The sequence below is a fragment of the Colletes latitarsis genome, chromosome 11 (genome assembly GCF_051014445.1).
Source record: "Colletes latitarsis isolate SP2378_abdomen chromosome 11, iyColLati1, whole genome shotgun sequence".
Lineage (NCBI taxonomy): Eukaryota > Metazoa > Arthropoda > Insecta > Hymenoptera > Colletidae > Colletes > Colletes latitarsis.
In genome coordinates, this window is record NC_135144.1 from 27,667,471 (window position 1) to 27,692,642 (window position 25,172).

The window sequence follows — 25,172 nt, forward strand, 5'->3', positions numbered from 1 at the left end:
GGATAGGAATTCGATGGTATGTGTATTCACCAAAAATGATTATAATTGACCCCCGCAACTGAAAATAATTTTTTTAGAACGATTTGAAATTTTTGAATTTAATTGTTAATAACTTTTTGACGAAGCCTCCATCAACAAGGTATTCTTGATTTTCGTCTTATTTTGGCCTCTAGAATCCCCCATTAAAATTTTTCCCAGGGGTGGCCGAACACCCTGTATAATATTATAGGGGCAGGTACTCAATAATTTTTGGAATATTGATTAAAGTTTTATTATTATCTGGAAATGTAATTTTAATCTACTGAGTCTCAATGGGGCGTATAGCAAAGTAAAAGGAAGGTCTAAGTTCGATTCTCGATAACTACCATAAGTTTTTTTTCTCTTAATATAGATTTTGATTAATAGAATTCATACATAAAAATGGTAATTAACATTTAAATAAAGTGTCTTTATGTTTATTGAAATTTATAACGTATGTATATAAAAATAACAAAATTTGCAAATGAATTATTTCTAAAATAAAGAAAAATTTATGTTACAAATAAAGATATTTTGTTTAATAGATAATTAATGTTTTTTTTGTGTGAATTTGACTATTTGTATTTATCTATATTAAGAGAAAAACACTTATGTAGTTTGGGAGAATTGAACTTGGACCTTCCAAGGGTAGGAGTCTCTTACTTTACCATCACACCCCATAGTGGTAATTCAGACTTAATAAATTAAAATTATATTTGTAGCTAGTAATGAAACTTTAATCATTAATATTTCAAAAATTATCGAGTATCTGTAATCAAAGTTTTAACAAAATCGATAACCAGAAGGCCTTGCCCTTTCCTTGTATATAGAATTTGCAAAATTATTTTTACACTCGTAGAACAGGTAGTTATTAAACAATTTCAGTCACTCTCTCGTTGGATTGCCATTAAACGCGAGGTCCACGGATCTCTAATTGGTCTACAATGAGGTCATGAGTCTTTAGTTGAACCATTAACGGATTATGGATCTCTAGTTGGGACGCCATCGCGTCTTATTCGCATTTATCTCCATATCATCGGACCGCAAACTAACCTTTACGACACGATTCGTCGCAACCGCGATAGTATGTATTTCATAGGTCCATAAACTCGTATTTTGCATCACTCTTAAAGGGGTAAACTACTGCGATGCCTGAAAATAAAGGCAATTTTCAAGAATTTTTTGGCCGCAACTATAAAACTTCTCATAAATGTTTACTGTTTTCAAAAGTACATTTCCTGGACTATTTTTTGTAAAAATTAAAATATTAATTGTTCTAGGCATTTAGAAGGCCTCCAAAAATTTCTTAGAAATTATAAGACAGTAGCTTCAGTTACCCCAGCAGATGTCGCTGCCGTGACCATGCAGTTATCGATATATTTACTAACATTCGCGAATTTTTCTTTAATGTTTCATCATTCTTAACACCCCCCAAGCATTGCAAAGAGATCCAAAAAATTTCGATTTTCCCAATCCATCGGAGGATGCAGCAACGAGGGTCGATGAGACCTGGAACGCCCTGTATAATTATCTTCGAGGGACTTCCGTACCTTGGTGTTTCTCGTCGTTCCCGTGATCCGTGTGACGCGTAGTAAATCGAGCGCGTCGCTGAACTTACGTAAGAAAAGAAACTCACCGAGGACGAGAACGCGCGGCTCGGCGGCGGCGTAAGGGTGCATCAAGGGTAAGGTCGAAGGTAGCATTGTATTCTGCATCGTTGGCTGCGAATCTATAAGCCGTTCCTGGTTCTGCGGCCTCGGAGGACTCCTGCTCCTGGGCACGTCGAAGGACGTGAGCGTGTGCGACCTCGCGAAGCTGACGTGTTTAGTTTTCGGGGCTTGGGACGACGGTGGCGGGGGTGCAGGGGGCAGCACCGGCCGGGGACCCTCCAGTTTCGTCGATTCCTCGTCCTCCGGAAGCCAAGTGTACCTTCGAGAAGAGAAAAAAACATTGGAAAACTCTTCCCTTCGTCCACTTCCGGGTCAATCGAATCGCGAACCCGTAAGCACACCCGGGGGTGGTTTAACTTCCGCTGGAACTTTGTCGCGTTTCAAAATTCGAGGGGTTTCGTGTTCATACCGGGGCTAGGGGGCGGAGATTATTCATTCTTGCTAATTTATTCGCGCCATACGCGAGACACCGTTTATTGCAAATTTAAATGGAGGGGGCACTAACGGAGACCCTTCTTTGTGAATTTTTTTACCCCTTTCGGGCACTAGTGGCGTCAGGGTTTTTCGAAATTTGCATACTTGTTTGCACGTAGCTCGAGAAACTGTATTTTGTTGCATGGAAATATTAATTTTATGGAAGGATGTGTAGGATCTTAACAGAGGTTATTGCTTTTATATTGGAAGAACGAGGATTGTAGGTGATGTAGAGATTGGACAACGACGATAGTAGTTACAGGGAAATCACAAAAACACACAGATTTAGTATTTTATTAAGAATTGTACCCAACAGTAGCTTATACTTTCCGTCGAAATGTGAAAAACGACTCAGTGAAATATTATTCGAATTGGACAACGATGACAGTAGTTATAGAGGAATCACAAACACACAGACTTTATTTTGTATTTAATAATCGATGCTCGAGTTTCTCTGTCGCTCGACTGTGCGAGCTAATTAGCCGACAAAAATTTATTTTCGTACGACGACACTCACTTTTTAATAACAAACGACAGAAACGAGAGTGGGAGGGAGAAAGAGCGAGAGAGAGAGAGAGAGGTTGCTACACACGATGGCTACATTCTCATTCCCATTGTGTCGACCACAAGCCGATCTCACGTGTGACAGGTATTATCTGGAGAAAAGTGGGTGACGGCGTGACGCGTTGCTTCTGTGACGCTGAAACAACGACCTAAATAAATTGCATTTAGATTTCAGCTCGTCTTCGAGGATGCGTTATTATTCCATCTTTGCTGCCGCGATTCCCTTCTAATTTTAATAAAGCAAATCCTCTTTCTACTTTTATGCGTCTCCCGCTACGCGTTGCAAAGTCTCCTTGCAGCTTATTATGACCGTTTCTCGTCCGCGAATAATGAAATTTTTTTTAAATAAAAATAAAAACGTTGAAATACTTGAAATAAGGCAACTGTCCTCGAACGTAGACCTTTCGTATTTGTTTCGTGATATTAATTTTACTTGTGTAAGATTTTTTTTGCAATTGTGCTGGATTATCCTCGTTCATGGTACGTGCAGTAGTAGTGGCTGATATTTGTTTTCTATCGCGGCATCTTGGCACGCCTTATACCGCATTTATACCTGCAGTTCTCGCGTCGATGCGCCGATAACGTATAAATACATCAATTTACCCCGGGAACATAATTTTTCATCGATCGTTTATACGCAACCTTGAAACTACGTCGTCATTAAAGCTTTCTCAACACTATTCTCGACGATCTATATAAATAAAACTGCAACTTTATAACGACGAGTCGCCAGCCCACTATTTTAACGAACCATAACCCAGACCACCAATCCATGGAAAATTTTCAGACACGCGTCGAGATTGAATTTAAAAAATCTACCAAAAAATTCGAAGGCGAAATCGGAGGTAACAGGTTGCCAGGAACGAACTGAATCATTCAACGCGCCATCGAACCTGTAATCTGCTTCTTTTCGAGCTTTCCATGGAAACCTTTAAACAACGTCGCATATAACAAACATATTACGAGCCCCGTAAGCTCCGTTTTAAGATTTTATCATGGCTGTGCGCTTTATGTCTTCGTTTAAGTGGTTAATTTTCCTTTCTGCCACTTGGGGATATTTATGCCGTCGAATCACAGCACCGTGAAAGACCAGATATTTTCTGCGGGGCAGTAAATCTCTTTACACTCCATGAACGTTGTCGTCGTTATAGCGAGACCAGTAGCAAATGCACTGTGCTACTGATGATTAACGCGTCACGAGACGGAGGATACCCGTTTTAGCTCGCGCTACGAGATCGATGTAGAGTGAATTACGCGAAAGAAAAAGATAATTATTTTAAAGAAACAAGCAGAATTCTTATCGATGATCGTCGAGTCTGAAGCTCAGAATAAAATAGGGATTGTTTTCTTATTACTTTTTGTGTCGATGATTATTGAAATTGTTGATTTGGTTTGTCCATACAGTAGCTTATTCCCACATGATTTCTGTGAAAATACAACAACCACAAGCTATTGGAAACACTAAGTAATATCGCTGGCGACACGATAAAATATGAACGTCGCCTGTATTCGAGCGACGCGTCCCCTGTGAATTCTACGTGTCACCCATATCTGGGTGACACGGTAGTCAACGTGTTAAGAGGAACCATTATTTCAAAGGCCAAAAATAAGGCCAACGTCTGGGATTTACGAAGAATTCATTTTTCGTAATTTTATTTCACGACCTATAGAAAAGTTGTCTAATACTTTCTTGTAGGTACCTACGAGCTCTACTTCCCCTCAAAATTTCATTGAAATATATTCACTATTGTAGGAGTTATGGCTGTTTGAAAATTGGACCATTTTTATGGGGGTTTTCTCACTTTACGGGATTAAGGAACAACTTTTCGAACATTCTTGGAATTTCTACATATTCTTCACCAAAATACGCTTCGTTTGCCTTCTGAAATATTAAAATCCTCCAATCCGTTCAGAAGTTATGATATTTTAAACGTACGTACGAAATTTAAGGGGAATTGGTCAGACATTGGTCAGACATCGTATTTTCGGTAAGGAATTTTTTTCTCGAAAGTACGTAGGAATTCGGGGGTATGTCTATTGACAAAAAATGATTGTTATTCACCCTCGCAACTGAAAATAATTTTTTTATAACGATTTGAAATTATTTTTTTTGGCGGAAAATTTGCCCACCTACTCGAATTTTTTTCTCGAAAGTGCATAGGAATTCGGGTGTATGTCTATTGACCGAAAATGATTGTAATCTACCCCTGCAACTGAAAATAATTTTTCCAGAACGATTTAAAACTTTTTAATTCTGTCGAAAAATTTCACACGTTCTCGAATTTTTTTCTCGAAACTAGGTAGGATTTCGGGGGTATGTCTATTCACCCAAAATAATTGTAATTGACCTCCGCAACCGGAAATAATTTTTTCAGAACGATTTGAAATTTTTTTTTTTCGTCGAAAAATTTAGGCACCTACCCCCTGTCGATTTTTCTTAAAAAATCGATTTTCATTTTTAGTCATTTTGTTTGGCGCTATACGTAGGTACCCATGAGCTCTACTTCAGAAAAAAGTTTCATTGAAATATATTCACTATTATAGGAGTTACGGTACTTTCAAATTTGGAACATTTTTATGGGGGATTTCTCATTTTACGGAGTCAAGGAACAACTTTTTCAATGTTGTTAGAATTTTTACATATTCTTCACCAAAATACGCGTTGTTTGCCGTTTGAAACATTAAAATCCTCTAATCCGTTCAGAAGTTATGACGTTTTAAAGATACGCGTGAAATTTCGCAGAACCATTTCTGGCCTCATATTAGATTTTCACTAAGGAATTTTTTTCTCGAAAGTGCGTAGGAATTCGGGGCTATGTGTATTGACCAAAATTGATTGTAATTAACCCCCACAACTAAAAATAATTTTTTCATAACGATTTGACAAATTTTTTTTCGCCGAAAAATTTCAGCACCTTCCTGATTTTTTTTCTCGAAAGTGGATAGGATTTCGAGGGTATGTGTATTCACCAGAAATGATTGTAATTGACCCCCGCAACCGAAAATAATTTTTCCAGAACAATTTAAAACTTTTTAATTTTGTCGAAAAATTTCATACGTTCTCGAATTTTTTTCTCGAAACTGGGTAGGATTTCGGGGGTATGTCTATTCATTAAAAATAATTGTAATTGACCTCCGCAACCGGAAATAATTTTTTCAGAACGATTTGAAATTTTTTTTTTTCGTCCAAAAATTTAGGCACCTACCCCCTGTCGATTTTTCTTAAAAAATCGATTTTCATTTTTAGTCATTTTGTTTGGCGCTATACGTAGGTACCCATGAGCTCTACTTCAGAAAAAAGTTTTATCGAAATATATTCACTATTATAGGAGTTACGGTACTTTCAAATTTGGAACATTTTTATGGGGGATTTCTCATTTTACGGAGTCAAGGAACAACTTTTTCAATGTTGTTAAAATTTTTACATATTCTTCACCAAAATACGCGTTGTTTGCCGTTTGAAACATTAAAATCCTCTAATCCGTTCAGAAGTTATGACGTTTTAAAGATACGCGTGAAATTTCGCAGAACCATTTCTGGCCTCATATTAGATTTTCACTAAGGAATTTTTTTCTCGAAAGTGCATAGGATTTCGGGACTGTGTGTGTTCACCAAAAGTGATTGTAATTGCCCCCCGCACCTAGAAATAATTTTTCCAGAACGATTTGAAATTTTTTAAACCAATTTTTTAATAACTTTTTAACGAAGCCTCTACAACCTCCCATTAAAATTTTTCCCAGGGATAGCCGAACTATTATACGCTCCTTGACCACCCCATCCAATATCCTAGCGTCAGAACCTCCTAGAATTGTCTTACCGATACGAATTATTGCATTCAGAGACTTACTGGCAACTCTTTACAAAGCTATTAATTCATACTAATAAACATCCGCAATCTAATAGTATAACAACACCCCAGTGGACAAGAAATCAAAGTTACACCTGTGTTAGGGTGTCGATCGCGTTTGGAAAATCAAAACAGCCCCTGATGCCAGTTTCAAGGGTTCGCGTTTCCCTTTTCCTCGTCGACGACTGCAGGAATCGAGTCTCCCTCGGATGTTGGGGGATTCCTGAAATAAAATTAGAGCTTACCTCTTCGGATCGGAGACGGTGCAGAAGGATCTGGGTCGTCGCCGGAAGTAGGAACTCTCGATCCAGTCGGCTTCGTCCTCGAAGTCGTAACGGTACAAGCCCCTCGGATAGGTCGGGTGAGGTTGACGGTACATGATCTGCAGGGGTCGTCTGGGATAGGGCGCGTCGCAGAGGTTTTCGTCGCTGGGGGCGCTTCTTACGCAAGCGGAAAGGATCGAGGTCCGCGCGTTGCTGCACGGCGATGGTCCCCGCGTCGACAGGCAACCGAAGAATCCGCCCTCGGATTTCTCGACAGCGTCCAATTGCCGGCTGGTTATGCAATACTGCTCTTTGATGTCCTCGCGGGAGTAGAGCGGGGTCGCTCTGCGATCCCAGTCGATGCTAATGTTACCGCCGGATGCGCCGAAACCGCCATGCAGATCCACCTGGGTTGAGACGTCCACCTGTCATGCACACAAGGTTTAGTCTAATTAGTGGAAAATCGATGGAGGACGCGTCGCTGTTTGATTGATAGCGGCCCACGTAAAACTGATTTCGCTGCGGAGGGGCTCAGGACTCAAGTTTTGTTTCGAATCTGTGTCTAGGAGCACAAACATTATATATTGCCACTCAAATCAATTTTTCTGGTCTCTCTGGGGAGCTAACATTTTTTATACAAAAATTTGGTAGTCTTTTTTATGTATAAAAGGTAATCTTGCTACTTGGAATTTCGAAATTTAGTAAAATACATTTTTCCAATAGCTAGCTATTTTTTTTTTTTATCAAATTTGGTATTCTTTTGTTACTTGGAATTTCGAAATTTAGTAGAATAGATTTCTCCAATAGTCAGCTATTTTTTTTATCAAATTTGGTATTCTTTTGCTACTTGGAATTTCGAAAATTAGTAAAATAGATTATCTCACAAGACAGTTACTTTTTAATATAAAATTTGGTATTCTTTTTCTACTTGGAATTTCTATAATTAGTAAAATAGATTTCTCCAATAGCCAGCTATTTTTTTTTAACAAATTTGGTATTCTTTTGTTACTTGGAATTTCGAAATTTAGTAAAATAGATTATCTCACAAGCCAGTTACTTTTTAATATAAAATTTGGTATTCTTTTTCTACTTGGAATTTCTGTAATTAGTAAAATAGATTTCTCCAATAGCCAGCTATTTTTTTTTATCAAATTTGGTATTCTTTTGCTACTTGGAATTTCGAAATTTAGTAAAATAGATTTCTCCAATAGCCAGCTATTTTTTTTTATCAAATTTGGTATTCTTTTGTTACTTGGAATTTCGAAAATTAGTAAAATAGATTATCTCACAAGCCAGTTACTTTTTAATATAAAATTTGGTATTCTTTTTCTACTTGGAATTTCAGTAATTAGTAAAATAGATTTCTCCAATAGCCAGCTATTTTTTTTTATCAAATTTGGTATTCTTTTTCTACTTGGAATTTCTGTAATTAGTAAAATAGATTTCTCCAATAGCCAGCTATTTTTTTTTATCAAATTTGGTATTCTTTTGCTACTTGGAATTTCGAAATTTAGTAAAATAGATTTTTCCAATAGCTAGCTATTTTTTTTTTTTATCAAATTTGGTATTCTTTTGCTACTTGGAATTTCGAAATTTAGTAGAATAGATTTCTCCAATAGTCAGCTATTTTTTTTATATATCAGGTACTCTTGCTACTTGGAATTTCGAAAATTAGTAAAATAGATTATCTCACAAGCCAGTTACTTTTTAATATAAAATTTGGTATTCTTTTGCTACTTGGAATTTCGAAAATTAGTAAAATAGATTATCTCACAAGCCAGTTACTTTTTAATATAAAATTTGGTATTCTTTTGCTACTTGGAATTTCTGTAATTAGTAAAATAGATTTCTCCAATAGCCAGCTATTTTTTTTTATCAAATTTGGTATTCTTTTGTTACTTGGAATTTCGAAAATTAGTAAAATAGATTATCTCACAAGCCAGTTACTTTTTAATATAAAATTTGGTATTCTTTTGCTATTTGGAATTTCTGTAATTAGTAAAATAGATTTCTCCAATAGCCAGCTATTTTTTTTTATCAAATTTGGTATTCTTTTGCTACTTGGAATTTCGAAATTTAGTAGAATAGATTTCTCCAATAGTCAGCTATTTTTTTTATATATCAGGTACTCTTGCTACTTGGAATTTCGAAAATTAGTAAAATAGATTATCTCACAAGCCAGTTACTTTTTAATATAAAATTTGGTATTCTTTTGCTACTTGGAATTTCTATAATTAGTAAAATAGGTTTCTCCAATAGCCAGCTATTTTTTTTTTATCAAATTTGGTATTCTTTTGCTACTTAGAATTTCGAAATTTAGTAGAATAGATTTCTCCAATAGTCAGCTATTTTTTTTATTTATCAGGTACTCTTGCTACTTGGAATTTCGAAAATTAGTAAAATAGATTATTTCACAAGCCAGTTACTTTTTAATATAAAATTTGGTATTCTTTTTCTACTTGGAATTTCTGTAATTAGTAAAATAGATTTCTCCAATAGCCAGCTATTTTTTTTTATCAAATTTGGTATTCTTTTGCTACTTGGAATTTCGAAAATTAGTAAAATAGATTATTCCACAAGTCAGTTATTTTTTTAACATAAAATTTGCTCGTTTTGCTATTTGGAATGTTGAAAATTAGTGAAATATGTTTCCCCATTTACTTCTTTCTTTGCCATTGCTGTGGCCTTGGATCTCAAGGTCACGTCGACCAACAGTTTAATTTGCAACTCGATGTTTTTCAAGCTCTTTTCGTTCGTTCGCCGCAGTGTTCGCGTATATTATTAACAACTCCCAGTTAAATTTTGAAAACTAATACATCACTCCTGACGTGCCAGGTGAACTAATTTAATTTATAACAATCCCTGATCGCGCACGAAAGAGATATCGGATTATCGATGTCATCGAGCAGTGGAAGTTCTCGCGAGGAAAGTTCGCTGAGTGACACGTGTCGATTCTGATTAAATTTTGCTTCGAAGGAAGAACTCCCTTTTCCGGCGATTATAATTTAAAAGTTTCTGTCGTAAGCAGGAGAAGAAATTGCAATCGTTAACAACCGGACGGAGGTATCAGGGTTTACGCGATGAGAAATATCTGTCGTAGGAGCTGTGTTTAATTATAGAACGACAATGTGAGCATTGTTGCGACGCATGTGCACCGTTGCAAGTTAAAAAATTTCTGAGTACCTTTTATGCCACTCGACACCGCCGCGAATCGCGCGTACGGAACACATTACTGTGTCAAGTGTGAAACACTCAACCTAGCTACGCATTACAATGTTGCCCTCAGACTTATAAGGAAGGAAACTATTGTACCATTCAAAATGGCGAAAACATATTTTTACGTTACAACCACTGGGGAACAATAATTTCATCTGTCTCGTACCGTTTTCTTTTTTTAAAATTCCATTTCAACCGTTGATGATCAAAATAATCGAAAACACATTTACAAACTGCCTTTTTACATTTTTAAAACGATTCGAAACGTCACACAGTTTCAGTAGTATGCAAATATTGTTAAATTTAGTCTTTTTCAAACATTTAACATTACGTAAAAAATGATTTTGACAGAATTTTTAACCATTCAAATAATTAATGTAATTTGAAATAACAAGAATTTTGATTGAAAATTCACAAAAGTCAAGTGAGCAGTAGTTTAATAAATAAATTATCGTTTAGGGGACAAATCTTAGTCTCAGATTCTCCATAGTCTTTTTGAAAAATTTAACATTACATCAAAAATGATTTTGACAGAATTTTTAACCATTCAAATAATTAAGGTAGTATTTTTAAAACGATTCGAAGCGTGTAAAAATAAAACAGTTTAATCATCTTCGATTATTTCTCGATCGTCGAGAGTCATTGCAACAGAATTAAACTGTTAAATATTAAAAATAATTTAAACATCTTTTACTCTCCCAAATGAAATTATAAGGAAGAAATATATTACACCATTCAAAATGGCGAAAACCTATTTTGACGTTACAACCACTGGGGAACAATAATTTCATCTGTCTCGTACCGTTTTCTTTTTTTAAAATTCCATTTCAACCGTTGACGATCAAAATAATCGAAAACACGTTTACAAACTGCCTTTTCACATTTTTAAAACGATTCGAAGCGTGTAAAAATGAAACAGTTTAATCATCTTCGATTATTTCTCGATCGTCGAGAGTTATTCCACCAGAATGAAACTGTTAAATATTGAAAATAATTTAAACGAAGTGGTTAAACATCTTTTCCTCTCCCAAATGAAACGGAGGTCGCCAGCGAAAACGTGGAAACGGTTGCGAAAACTTTTCAGAGTCTGGCGAGAATATTTTCTTTCAATTAACCGGGTGACGAAAAGGTCAACGCCTTCTGAAAATATTGCTCTTCTACACGCGCGTGTAACGAAGAGGGGATTCTAGCGCAACGAAAAGAAAATAAGAAATAAACGCGAAAAATGAATTTCAATCGCGAAATCAATTTTGGAGATAAAGGTTAAAATTCACGGCTAACGAGTTAATTGATACGTTTGCAATACTATCGTTTCATAGAAATAAGTATTGTCCCCGATTAAAAACGAAAAACTTGAAACCGTTCGTTTTTGGCAATCATTTCTCGTACGCGAATAGAAAAACAACATTTCAAGGCAAAAGTACCAGCGATACGCGAGCGCCGCGAATTCCAATCGCTCCAAACGCCTCTTTTTTTTTGTTTTTTTCCCCCTGTGAAATTTATATTCCGCGGTTTCGATGAAATTTATAACTCCGTTGGCTCGAGCGTTCCGTAACTACGCGCGTAACGATTCATCTGTTAATACCTGTCAATTCGTAATTGCTCGAAAAAAAAGAGGCAAACATTCTTTTATCTTCTATTAACGCTCGTTCCGGTTCGGGTAACCGAAACGAGCCGTCGATCGTCCAAATACATCGACACGCACACGTCCAATTGGAAATTGCGAATCTACTTCGAATTATTGATATACGGCGACCCGAAAAAAACCCGGGAAAATCGTTGCTGAATTTTTCCAGGTATTATTCTTGCGCGTTTCAAACTTTCACAACGGTCGAAATTTCTGACGGGAAACAAATTGATTTCTTTCTTTTATAAATATACGCGTGAATGCGACGGAGAAATTGTTAGAAAAAAGAAATCGAAATCCACCGGATAAAATTTTACGCTTTCGAAAAGCTTGGTTTTAAAAATTATTAAAAAAAAAAAAATCCCCCTGGATCAAATTTTGAGAAGCTTAATTTCGAAGAGGAAAGACAGAATTTTTTAGTTCAGAATTTAGAAAACGTAAGTGAGGATGAAAAATAATTGCGATGGATATTTTTTAATTGCTGGGGAGGGGAATAAAAGGCCAAGAATGCGTTTGGTGCATCGATCGTTCCACGCGTCAATCCGTTTCGTGCTAGTCTGTCACGAGTAGAATATTTAGATTATTAGGAAACCGATTCGGAGACCGCTCTCTGTTCGCATCTATTCCTGTCCGGTTAATCGAGTTATGAAATGGACGTGTTACGAGAAAGTTAATCGACTTTGATGGTATCGATGTTCGAAATGGAACAATTATTTGAAGCGAGGGAAGCGCTATTTTTGTCCGTGCGATTCTCTCGTTAGATAACCTGACTTATCTACTTCGCTCAAGCGTCGTAGCGCAGCTTGCGATGATACAAACTAAATTACCAATGATAGGCTCGGGACACATCGAATTATCTCGAATTACGCGACACGATGCAAGGGAATCCAGAGTTCGCTAAATAGCGACTTTCCAGGAGGAAAACACTAGCAACGAGCAAGTCTTAAATCATTTTCAATAATCTTGCAATCCCCAAATGCCAATTTTTCTAACGATAGTAAGATACTAGGAGTTATGAAAAGTCGGTCGAGCGCTTGCGAGAGAGACAGGAGCGTAGCCCTCTGGTGGCGAGTACGGGAGATATTTTAAATTCTGCATCAGAAAATACCGATTCACATATGTATAGTTCGAAATTCTACCTAGTGCAGGGCTGTTTACAAATTTGATTTTCTCAGTAGTCTTGGAGAGAAGACAGTAAATTAGTTATACACCGATGCACTCGAGCAACGTTCCAATATTTCCAGTCAATTTACACGATTTGATTTTGTTTTTCAAAGTACTTATAATAATATATGCACACAATACAGCGTATAATTACCCCCCGACGCATCTCGTGAAATACTCCACTACACCGGGACTGGTTACAACGGAAAGTTGGCTAAAAATTCAACGAAACTGTTAATTATAATGCACCAAAACTTCCAGCTGTTTATTGCAACGAAACTTTTTCTAGCGTCATTAAAACTCTCCATCGCCAAATCCTAATTTCATGCTCCGAAACACCGTGTTCTAAACTTTGTTCTGTCCCATTGTAACGCCTACTCTGAACTTCTTCGAAACCCAAACGACATGCATAACAGTGTCATTGAAACTCTAATGCACCAGGAATACATTTCTATATCGATATTCAACCGCTGTGCTCGTTTCTAGACCAACGTCCCTGCCGATGTATCTTTTCCAATCACTATTCCGTTTCAAGTCGATGTTTCCAATATGGCCGCGATAATTCCGACGATGACTCCTCGAAAGGTTCCCCAAATCGTACACAACTCCTAATCCTAAACAAGATACTTACATATAAAATTGCAGAGACGAATCTGTAGAACTTTTGCGTTGAACAGTTCCTTGAATAATTCAAGAATTCATCGGAACATGCAATTTTTCCTGCACCGCGTAGCAAATTATTTTCCATAATTAAGACGAGTGGTCAGTCGAAAATAAAGTCTTGGAAATTGCAAGGAAAGTTCCGACTTTTCTTTTCACAGAATATTTATTCGCGTCTCAAAAAATAAGGTTACGTTTCTGGTTGTATATGGAAACATGTGTGTCATAAATGGCGCTGCCTGCAATTTATTAGAGAGCCATTTTTAAGAAATCTCGTTCGTTCGAACCGAGCTTTAAAAATAAAGATATCGAAGTTTCTATATTTAGATATTGGAGACGGATATTTTAGAATGATTTAATTTAGGATTCAATCCCTGGGAAAGAAATTAGAACGAAATTACTAAAATTAATCAGTTTTGTTTCTCGATGATAATAGAAATTCTTCAGAGTTTTGATGATAGAAGAAGAAAATGAAGGAGAAGGATGAGTCTCGACCTGGGCTTGTTATTTAGTGGACTCGTCTGTAAGGCTACCTGGCAATCTCTGCTTTATAAATGGTTAGACGAGGAGACATTTGGCGATTTTTCTTTTTTCGATTTCTCTTTTTACTACCTCCATGGTACATTGGCAGGTTTTTCCTATTATCCGCTATTTCCCGAAAGATTCTCTCTTTCCTGGTGCTCCGATACATCTCGCAAGCCATTCCAAGAAATGACTTCAAAAACCTAATAGTATCCTCGATTCATTTACTAAAAAATATTACAACAAAGAATAGAATTTAATTTTTACATTTTTGTGTACTGTAAACTCTCGTTTCTTTATGCTCCGGTACATGTATCATACTTTCAAGGACTGTGTAAATAAAATATTTCTGTTTACTCTCTGTCACTGAATTCAATATTCTGTGTGCACGTTGCATATCCGTGTCAGGGGATGTGTAACTTTCATATAACAAATTTCTGACTTCATAAATAAAGTACGTTCAACCCCCCACTGTGTATATATTATTATATTTTGCTATTTTTTTTCAAAAATTTAACATTTAATGAAAAGTGACTTTGACAGAATTTTTAACCTTTCAAATAATTAAGATAGTTTGAAATACCAAGAATTGTGATCGAAAATTCACAAAAGTCAAGAGAACTGTCGTTTAATAAATTAATTAACGTTTAGGGGGCAAATCCTAGTCTCAGTTTCTCCATAGTCTTTTTGACAAATTTAACATTACATAAAAAATGATTTTGACAGAATTTTTAACGTTTCAAATAATTAAGATAGTTTGAAATACCAAGAATTGTGATCGAAAATTCACAAAAGTCAAGAGAACTGTCGTTTAATAAATTAATTAACGTTTAGGGGGCAAATCCTAGTCTCAGTTTCTCCATAGTCTTTTTGACAAATTTAACATTACATAAAAAATGATTTTGACAGAATTTTTAACGTTTCAAATAATTAAGATAGTTTGAAATACCAAGAATTTTTATTGAAAATCCAGAGTCAAAAGAGCTGTAGTTTAATAAGTTAATTAACGTTTAGGGGACAAATCCTAGTCTCAGTTTCTCCATAGTCTTTTTGAAAAATTTAAGATTACATAAAAATTGATTTTGACAGAATTTTTAAGCATTCAAATGATTAATACAATTTGAAATACCAAGAATTGTGATCGAAAATTCACAAAAGGAAAGAGAGCAGTCGTTTAATAAGTTAATTAACGTTTATGGAGGAAATCCGAGTCTCGGTTTACTTTTTTCCGTGAAACGTCCGAGTAGAAATCGCCAAACAGAAAATGGCGGGGGTACGGCAAGGGGAAAAGGTTTTAGTCGGCGATAAAATGGGTTTTCTTCATCGTTGTCGATATCCGCTCGCGAACGATCGAAGAAAATTCGCCTCGGTACGAATGTCTCGAAAGTCTCTTTGTTCAAATATCATAAAGGTTCCATTATTGTGGAATGGTTGGAAGTTGGTTACATTTACAGTCGTACGTGTACGCGTTCGTGCATGCACACACGCGTAAGTATCGTATATCGAATTCCCATCAATCGGCAATTGTGGAACTTTTATGACATCGGATCAAGGAAAGGGCTATATCTATCAAATATTCATGCATCGTGGATCATCGCGCGCGTTAGTGAATTTCAGGGGGATCGAGGCGAAAAGGAGGGGAGAGAAATTACAAAAGGGATCAAATCCTGTCGAGATATAGGAATTCACGGACAAAGGACCGTATCAAAAGCGACCTGTATTCGAATTTGGGGATAAAAGAACGCGAGAAAACGTACGGTGCTCCAAAAACGGGAACAGAAACATATTTTTTTACATATATTCAACGATAGTTGCAAGACTCGACTTAAAAAATTAGGGGAAATCAAGAGAAAAATTTGTTAAATATTTTCATCGATCATTCAACGTGCTGATTTATTTTTTAATATATGGAAAATTTCTCGAACAATTTAAAAATTCTTAACACGTCCATTGTTGGCCCACGAGTATTAAGATTAATATTTGAGTCGTTTTATGTGAAAGCGCTGTTTTTTAAAAATATTCGACAATTGAATGAACGTGGAAAATTGCAAGATTCGACTTAAAAAATTAGGGGAATTATTTTTTAATATATGGAAAATTTCTCGAAGAATTTAAAAATTCTAAACACGTCCATTGTTGGCCCACGAGTATTAAGATTAATATTTGAGTCGTTTTATGTGAAAGCACTGTTTTTTAAAAATATTGGATGAACGTGGAAAATTGCAAGGTTCAAATTAAAAAATTAGAGGAATTATTTTTTAATATATGGAAAATTTCTCGGACAATTTAAAAATTCTAAACATGTCCATTGTTGACCCACGAGTATTAAGATTAATATTTGAGTCGTTTTATGTGAAAGCGCTGTTTTTTAAAAATATTGGATGAACGTGGAAAATTACAAGGTTTGACTTAAAAAATTAGAGGAATTATTTTTTAATATATGGAAAATTTCTCGAAGAATTTAAAAATTCTAAACACGTCCATTGTTGACCCATGAGTATTAAGATTTATATTTTCGTCGTTTTACGTGAAACGCGTTGTAGAAATATAAATTTCAGTTGCATTCGTTCGTTATGGTACGTGCATACCTGACATTTCCATTTCGCAAATGACACTGGAAACCGATAATTGATTGTTAGGGATTAATTAAGAACTTCTGCGTTACTGGATAGGGCCAGGGGTTCGTTAGGCTCGTTGCAATTACACCGTCTCCTCTCGCGGGTTTTATTTTTTTTTTTTTTTATTTTCGACAGCGTGAAAATTGAACATTATGGGCGCGATATCGGATAAAATAATGACGCGATATTCCGGTCAAACGGCCAGGCGATAACGATTCGAGACACTTTCGTAGAAACTGCCTCGAACGAAGTCTCTTTTAAATGTATGAAATATTAATAGATCCCCCGATATTCGCTGATAACGCCCGTGAATGGAACCTGAACGCGATCACTACAAGATATTAAGGGATTATCGGTTATATTAAAGCGAAATGCCACCGCATTTTTTCGTAAGTAAAAGCACTCGAAAGTTTTTTAAAAAAAAAGAAGAAGTTTCACGAAGACTACGATTTAAAGTTTGCATTATGCATGATGTTAAATTCACTGTTCACTGTTTTGAAATTAAATGTAATACACTATTCAGAGATGTCGAATTATTTGAATAAAACGACCCCAATGTCATACATAATCTCAGAGTAATTTTGTAATTTATATAAATCAATTTATAGGATTAATCTTGACAACGTGAAAATGCGAATAAATACGAATTGACTACAAAGAAAGAAAAAAAGATTTGATCATTGTCGCAGAGAAATCGCGCGGCCACCTATTTAGTAAAAAATATTTTCGCGAAAAGAATACGAATCCGATTCGAGGGGAATGGTAATCACTTCCGACGTTTCCATTTGTTGGAAACCGTGAACAGACTTATTATTCCCTTTCAAAAATTTTTTTTTCATCGGAAGCTGTCGCTACGCTTCTACTCCAATAATTCTCTCTGTTGTAAAACTGCAAAAAGGTGAACAAAAATGTTCCGTAACGAAGATCAATAATGCGATGCGAGGTTCTTACGTACGGCAAGAAAATCCAATCATGATATGGTAAAATATTTCGTGAGAATAGTTCGATAAAAGCCGGGTGTAAAAAAGAAAACAATCATTTTGCACGAAATAAAATCGATCGAATTCGAAGCTTTCTTTTCCGTGTTCGTTTTCTGGGATTAATTATGGAAAAACGATGGTGTTTGTAACGATATCTGGTCCAAAGAAAGCCTGTAAATCCAACGCGAGCCATAAATATGCGTTTAAGGTTCTGCAATTGTACAACTTGTAATTTAGAGTGATCTGTTTATACGAATGGACGATGTAATAGATACAACTATTCTGGGTTATGGTCGTCCAGAATACGCAGCATCTTGTAATCGTATCGCGATAATACGATAGTAACTCTTTCCCTACATCTCCCATTCCAGAAAACGACGTAACAATTTCGAAGCATTATCTCACCCCCAATACCATTATTCACATAATCAGTTTTGTTTCCTTCGACTAAAATTCTTGGCTGTTCTAAAAACGTTCGTCAAGAATTCTACGAACCTACATTCGGATGAATTATTTAAAATTTAAGTTCTATTCTAATCGTGTTATTGGTCTTTTCACTAAATAGTCGAGCGTGGCAATGTATATAGTACAGTCGTGACAGGTCGAGTGGCTGTGAAGTGACGCGTGCTCGTTCGATAGATTCGTGACATGTAATGTATAAGACAGATTATTAATTCAAGAATTAAACTATTATTTACCAAATATACTCAGAATTAATTTCGATACGTGCCCGCTATATTGGACCACAACGAGGCAGGAATAATTATTTTACAAATATTAAAATGTGCAAAATCCCATTTAAAAAATTAAACACTTCTTCGAATTTTATTTAGTATTTTTGCCCCATTTTTTCATGAAGAATCACCCCTTGTGTATAATATAATAAAAAGAAAATTTATTCGAATGTTAAAATGTGCAAAATTCCATTTAATAATTAAACACTTCTTCGAATTTTATTTAGTATTTTTGCCCCATTCTTTCACGAAGAATCACCCCTTGTGTATCATATAATAAAAAGAAAATTTATTCGAATGTTAAAATGTGCAAAATCCCATTTAATAATTGAACACTTCTTCGAATTTTATTTTGTATTTTTGGCTCATTTTTTTACGAAGAATCACCCCTTGTGTATCGCATAATAAAAAGAAAATTTATTCGAATGTTAAAATGTGCAAAATCCCATTTAATAATTGAACACTTCTTCGAATTTTATTTAGTATTTTTGCCCCATTTTTTTACGAAGAATCACCCCTTGTGTATCGCATAATAAAAAGAAAATTTATTCGAATGTTAAAATGTGCAATAATTTAATAATTGAACACTTCTTCGAATTTTATTTTGTATTTTTGGCTCATTTTTTTCACGAAGAATCACCCCTTGTGTATCGCATAATAAAAAGAAAATTTATTCGAATGTTAAAATGTGCAATAATTTAATAATTGAACACTTCTTCGAATTTTATTTTGTATTTTTGGCTCATTTTTTTCACGAAGAATCGTCCTGTGTGTATCGTATAATAAGAAGAAAATGTATTCGATTGTAAAATCGAATTTTAGAGTCCGTTTCTCTCGTAAACAGAGAAAGCAGACGTACAACATGTGTGCAATAAAGAAGCGATATCTTCGTAGATCGGGTCTGAAATACAGTGTTCCGATTGGTGCAGAACACGTCGATGATTGGATCGTTTACCGTGCGCCGGGTGGCACGGATTCTTGCCAACTGAGGAACAAATAGCTTAGTTCACACTACCCCCTCTCCTTACAAGCACAGATCTCGATCTCGCGCGCTCGAGAGCTCGACTGCGCGACACGGATGCGCAGAATCATTCGACACTTGACCGTGAGATGGAACGGGACGACTAACCTAAACGCAACCAATCCGTGTGCGACGAAACAATACCCCACCGATCGATTTTAAATATAGTTCAAACCAGATTACTAGAATATGAATTTGATACATAAATAGGTATATAAAGGGTATTAATAATACATTTATACGATACTAATATATACAGTAATACATAATTATGCAATAATGATTACGATAAATGGTTAGGTATATAAATTTGGGGAGAATAACAAATTTGGCGAAAGATAAATTATTCTAACGACACTTTTGACTCCCGTGATCGATCGAGGTCACACGTGTTACGGACACATTTACAAATGCACCTTAAATTATCTATCCTACGGTGGGGAAAATCTGTTCTGTCTTAAATATCGACGACAAACGAGCAATATAAAAATATATGTTATTTTATCCACGAGACTAAAGACACTCGTGGGGAAATTTTCTACAGTTTTTCTGTATAAATGTTATACGAACGGTACGAAAGAGGGACGAGTTTATATGAAAAAATAAATGGAAAAAGAGCGAGATTTTTTCGTACGGAAACTTCATTTCGGAATATTCGTCGAGTGAGTGATTCCATTTTCGTTTACGTTTAGCAAATATTACTACAGTGCCTGTACTGTTACTCGAATTTATTGTTTTTGTAACGTAATTGAAGAGACATTTCCTGAACACCAAGCGATACATATGGATGTTCATTACTTTCTCGAACTAATCAAAGAACGAAAAACACATCTTTTACGTTCTGATAAAAATAGAATCGTTCGATTAGTTTAAGGAATAAGTTATCCAAACATATTTGCTAATTGATACCGATTATCGGGGTTCCATTGCAGTGCAGCGAGAGAGATAGGTGACCCAAGAAATCAGTGCTATTATCTATCTCCGGCTCGATCAACTCTGACAATGAGTACTTCCGGAAGGAGAATGGCTAATAGTAAAGGCAAGTGGGGAAACAGCGTGAGTGGGATTAAATGACGGGAATAACAACGCGACGGTTAACCAAGCAAAAACTGAGACAGTTAATGAAACAACAACGATACAGATAAACCAAAATCATGGATAATTTATAAAAAAAACCATTTCAAATTTCATTTAAAATTCTCAGATTATTTTTGCACAAAGATTCCACCCCAAAAAGAATCGAGTCCAACTTCTGTACATCCAAACTTTCACCATCATTCTGCATAAGTTCTCGACGCGCTTAGGGGGATAGATCAAACCAGTCAAAAATTTTCCTCTAGGATTATCGATTATATTAAACCCAAATGCACTATCATATTTTCCTTTTCGTAAGTAAAAGCACTCGAAAGTTTAAAATAAAAGTTTCACGAAGATTAACTGCATTTTAAAGTTTGTATTATGTACGAAGTTAAAGCTATTATGAAATTAAATGTTATACAGGGTGTCATGTTATACAGGTTCGGTCAACTCTGGGAAAAATTATAACGGGAGATTCTAGAGGCCAAAATAAGACGAAAATCAAGAATATCAATTTCTTGACTGAGGCTTCGTTAAAAAGTTATTAACAATTAAATTCAAAAATTTCAAATCGTTCTGGAAAAATTATTCTCAGTTGCGGGGGTCAATTACAATCATTTATGGTCATTACACATACCCCCAAAATCTTACGTATTTTCGAGAAAAAAATTCGAGAAGATGTGAAATTTTTCAGCGAAAAAAAAAAATTTCAAATCGTACTAAAAAAATTATATTTAGTTACAGGGGTCAATTACAATCATTTTTGGTCATTAGACATACCCCCGAAATCCTAACCACTTTCGAGAAAAAAATTCAGAACGCGGCGGAACTTTAAACGTTAATAACTTTTCAACAAAGTCTCCACCAACAAATTGGTATTCTTGATTTTCGTTTTATTTTGGCTTCCAGAATCCCCCGTTAAAATTTTTCCCAGGGGTGGACGAAGACCCTGTGTACTATTCAAAAAAGTCCAATTATTCGAACAGAACAACCCTAATGTTAGACATCTTATTTAAATTATCAAGGTAATTTTGAAATTTTTATCAATTGCAATTAATAGGATGAATATTGATAACGTGAAAATGTAAATAAATACGATTTAACTACAAAAGAGTCATCTTTCCTTCTTACGAGAGGACAAATCGTGCAACCACGTATTTACTAAAAATATTTTCACGTAAAAGAATACGTATCTCATTCCAAAGAAATGATATAAATAATATAATAGTTTAAATATTAACCAGTATCAAATATATACAAGATGATTGCATCGTGAATAACTTACAACAAACTATACCGAATTTCATTTACAATTTCCAGTTTATTTCTGCACGAAGATTCCACCCCAAAGTGAGTGTAGTCCAATTCCCGTACATCCAAACGTTGACTATCATTTTATACACGTTCTCGACGCGTCTGTGAGAACAATAATAGATCAAACCAGCCAAAAATGTTCCTCTAGGATTCAGTTCCGTCTTCGTTTGTATCAGAGCTGGAGCTCTGAGCTGCCCCAGTTACAAGAATCGCCCTTTCAAACGCGTAGAAACGAAACAACGTAAAATATTACAACTCTCCCTCTATATATTTGTTCTCCATAGGCAAACTATCGTAGAGACGGTAAAGCAGAATTCGCAAGTTTCGAATTTACGACGATCCCCCGGGTGTTCGCAATTTCTAGCGATAGAATCGCCTAACGGAAGACATTGGGGAGTCTCATCTCGATGATACCGTCCTCCGTGAAATATCCTATAATGAGAAACGAACGGAGGCGCGAATGTTCCGCGAGCAAACGTCATCCGCGATGAAAATCCTTTTCTGGGGATGTCGTTTTATTGGAACTCGGGCCCGCTAAAAATATCGAGTCGCGGCCGCGACGCGTACGATCCGGCCGCGAAAAATTCTCCAACCTCCCCCCCCCGGTGTTCGAGCGACGCTGAAAATTCCACGCCGCGTAATTCCATTTATTGGAATTCAAGCGTGAAAAGATCAACAAAAAGGACTCCTCGACGGGGAAAATGGAACAGGCTTCTCTCGATAAAACTGACCCACATTCAATCGCGGGAAACGAGTCTTCGAGTGCATTATTGAGGCGCACCGAGCACTTATTCGAAAGACGAGAGGATGACACGCTGAGTTACGAGCTTCGATTCCAGGTCGTGCACTCCTATTCAGCAGAAAAAAAAAGAAGGAGGAAAAAAAAACGAAAAAGAAGGAGGGGTGGGAGGAGGGGGGGGGGCAACAGAAGAAACGAGAACTCCTCGAGCGGTAATCACGATTAATTAAAGGCTTTAAACTAACTCGAGTTCTTTCGGTTTTCCAGACCCTTTATGACACTTTCAATGGCCGGTTCGCCTTAAGGCTGCCTTTCAGCGGATTTCTTGGGAATTATGGGTATCGTTGTTTATCGAATTTCCTCCGCGATGATTATCGATCGCGGCGCACAGGCCTTATTAACGAACGATCGCTCGCGCGTTCGAAATTTTCATCCGAACTCGTTCCTATTCGAATTGCAATTTACTGTTAACTCGAATTAGTAGAGATTTTCTATGCTGCGAAAGTTGCCATGTGGTTCCCGGTCGGATCATGCGGGCGTTTTCCAACACAGTTTTCGCGAAGCGAACGCTTTACGCAATTTGTCGTATTTGCCTGTTCGTTCGACCGATTTTCTAGTCCCGTTTTACAGTTTTTTTCCAATTCTAAAGAGAATATTCACTGTACAGTGTAATTCCTTGTGTAATAATACACCGAAAATGAGGAATAAAATTTTTTCGTAGGAGACCTCGTTTTCGAGGAATTCGATTTTAAAAACTCGTCCGACCAATATGCGTTATTTCTATTTACGCGTGGCTTTGTGAGCGCTAAGGATGGATTTTATCTGTCTTAATTACTTTTAATCAGTATAATATAATTCCTTATATAATAATACATAGAAAACTAAGGATAAAATTTTTTCCTACGAAGCTTCGTTTTCGAGGAATTCGATTTTAAAAATTTTTCCGACCAATATTAGTTATTTTTACTTACGCGTGGCTTTGTGAGCGCTAACGATGGATTCTGTCCGTTTTAATTGGCTCTAACCAGTATAACGTAATTTCTTATATAATAATACATCGAAAACTAGGGATAAAATTTTTTCGTACGAAGCTTCGTTTTCGAGGAATTCGATTTTAAAAATTCGTCCGACCAATATTAATTATTTTTACTTACGCGTGGCTTTGTGAACGCTAACGATGGATTTTATTCGTTTTAATTGGTTCTACCCAGTATAACGTAATTCCTTATATCAGAATACATCGAAAACTAGGGATAAAATTTTTTCGTAGGAAGCTTCGTTTACGAGGAATTCGATTTTAAAAATTCGTCCGACCAATATTCGTTATTTCTACTTACGCGCGCCTTTGTGAGCGCTAACGATGGATTTTATCCGTTTTAATTGGTTCTGATCAATATAATATAATTCCTTGTATAATAATGAATAAAAAACGAGGGATAAAATTGTTTCCTACGAGGCTTTGTTTTCGAGAAAATCGATTTTAAAAATTCGTCGAGCGTCCGACCAATATGAGATATTTCTACTTGCGTGCGGTGTATTTGTTTTAATTGGGTTCCATGTACTCGAGGGATGGCAATATTCACGAAAAACGGAGAATACCAACGCAAGTAGAAATAGTAAACAGTGTACAGAGATAAAAAGTAGGTTAGCGATATTATTTACATTTCTGAGCTTGCAGGAAGTAGAATGCACTGCAGCCAATCAGACCTGGCAAGAAACTTCTTATCCCTGTACAATGTAAACACATTTACTATGTCGTACACATTTACAGTGTTCCGTGAATTTTGAATTTCTTTCACTAACAAACATACGCAAATTTTATTTTTAATTTTTGACACAAAAAGAAGTCGAGTTTTACTGATTCCTGTGCATCCAAACTTTAACTATCATTTTTTTCGTATAAGAGTTGTTTTTTTAGATATATTTTTTTACTTTTATCTTTCGTAGCACACGATGTTTCCATATTGACGACCTATCAAGTTAAATTGTTAAGTCTACGGGAAAATTCGGTCGTTTATCTGGTTCTCTCGTCACTGTGTAATAATATAGATAAATTATCGAATCGGTTCGTGGTCGAGAAATTACAGAAAATAAATTCTTATCGCGCGATTGTGTAAATTTGATAAACGATATTTCATTATAAAATCATTTTTCAGAAGTGAAAACATTTGGACAATGTTCGGAACTCGATGGAATCCTATTAACAAACGCTTTCGTATTCTCCGCGGATTATTCCAACGAATTTTCAAGAAACAAACGAAGCTTTTGTTAAACGAAATCCCGGCTCTGTTTTTTCGCATATAAACCCGTTTCACGAAAAAAAAAAACAAAAAAAATATTTCAAAGCATTTTATTCCCAGCTTCGAAACGAATAAAAAATATCGCCATTGCAATTAGAAACCTTGCAAAATTGAAAGACCTTTGAACGACGAAATATTTCCACGATACATGTTTCGTCGATAATAGTAACTTAATTAAAATTTATATCGCGATTGATTAAAAATTTGAAGATTTTCTAATACAGGAAATAAGTGTGTTAAAAATTAGTTAACAAGAGATAGGGTGATATTGTGGCCTCGGTATATACTAAAAGTGACGAAATTCAGTGACATTTATTTTGGGAAAGCGAATTTATGTTATTATGTTTCACGGTGAAAGACACTT

The 25,172-nt window shown here is 35.8% G+C and overlaps 1 protein-coding gene across 4 annotated transcripts in view; it reads right to left on the reverse strand.

Moving 5' to 3' along the window:
* Positions 1-25,172, reverse strand: part of LOC143348526 (uncharacterized) — a 101,980-nt gene that overhangs the window by 70,527 nt on the left and 6,281 nt on the right. For all 4 annotated transcript variants that reach the window (XM_076778822.1, XM_076778821.1, XM_076778820.1 and 1 more), the window contains exons 2-3: positions 6,819-7,261; positions 1,655-1,947 (exon numbers count right to left, since the gene is read on the reverse strand). In XM_076778822.1, the coding sequence (XP_076634937.1) occupies positions 1,655-1,947; positions 6,819-7,261 (736 nt within the window). The remainder of the gene's footprint in view (positions 1-1,654; positions 1,948-6,818; positions 7,262-25,172) is intronic.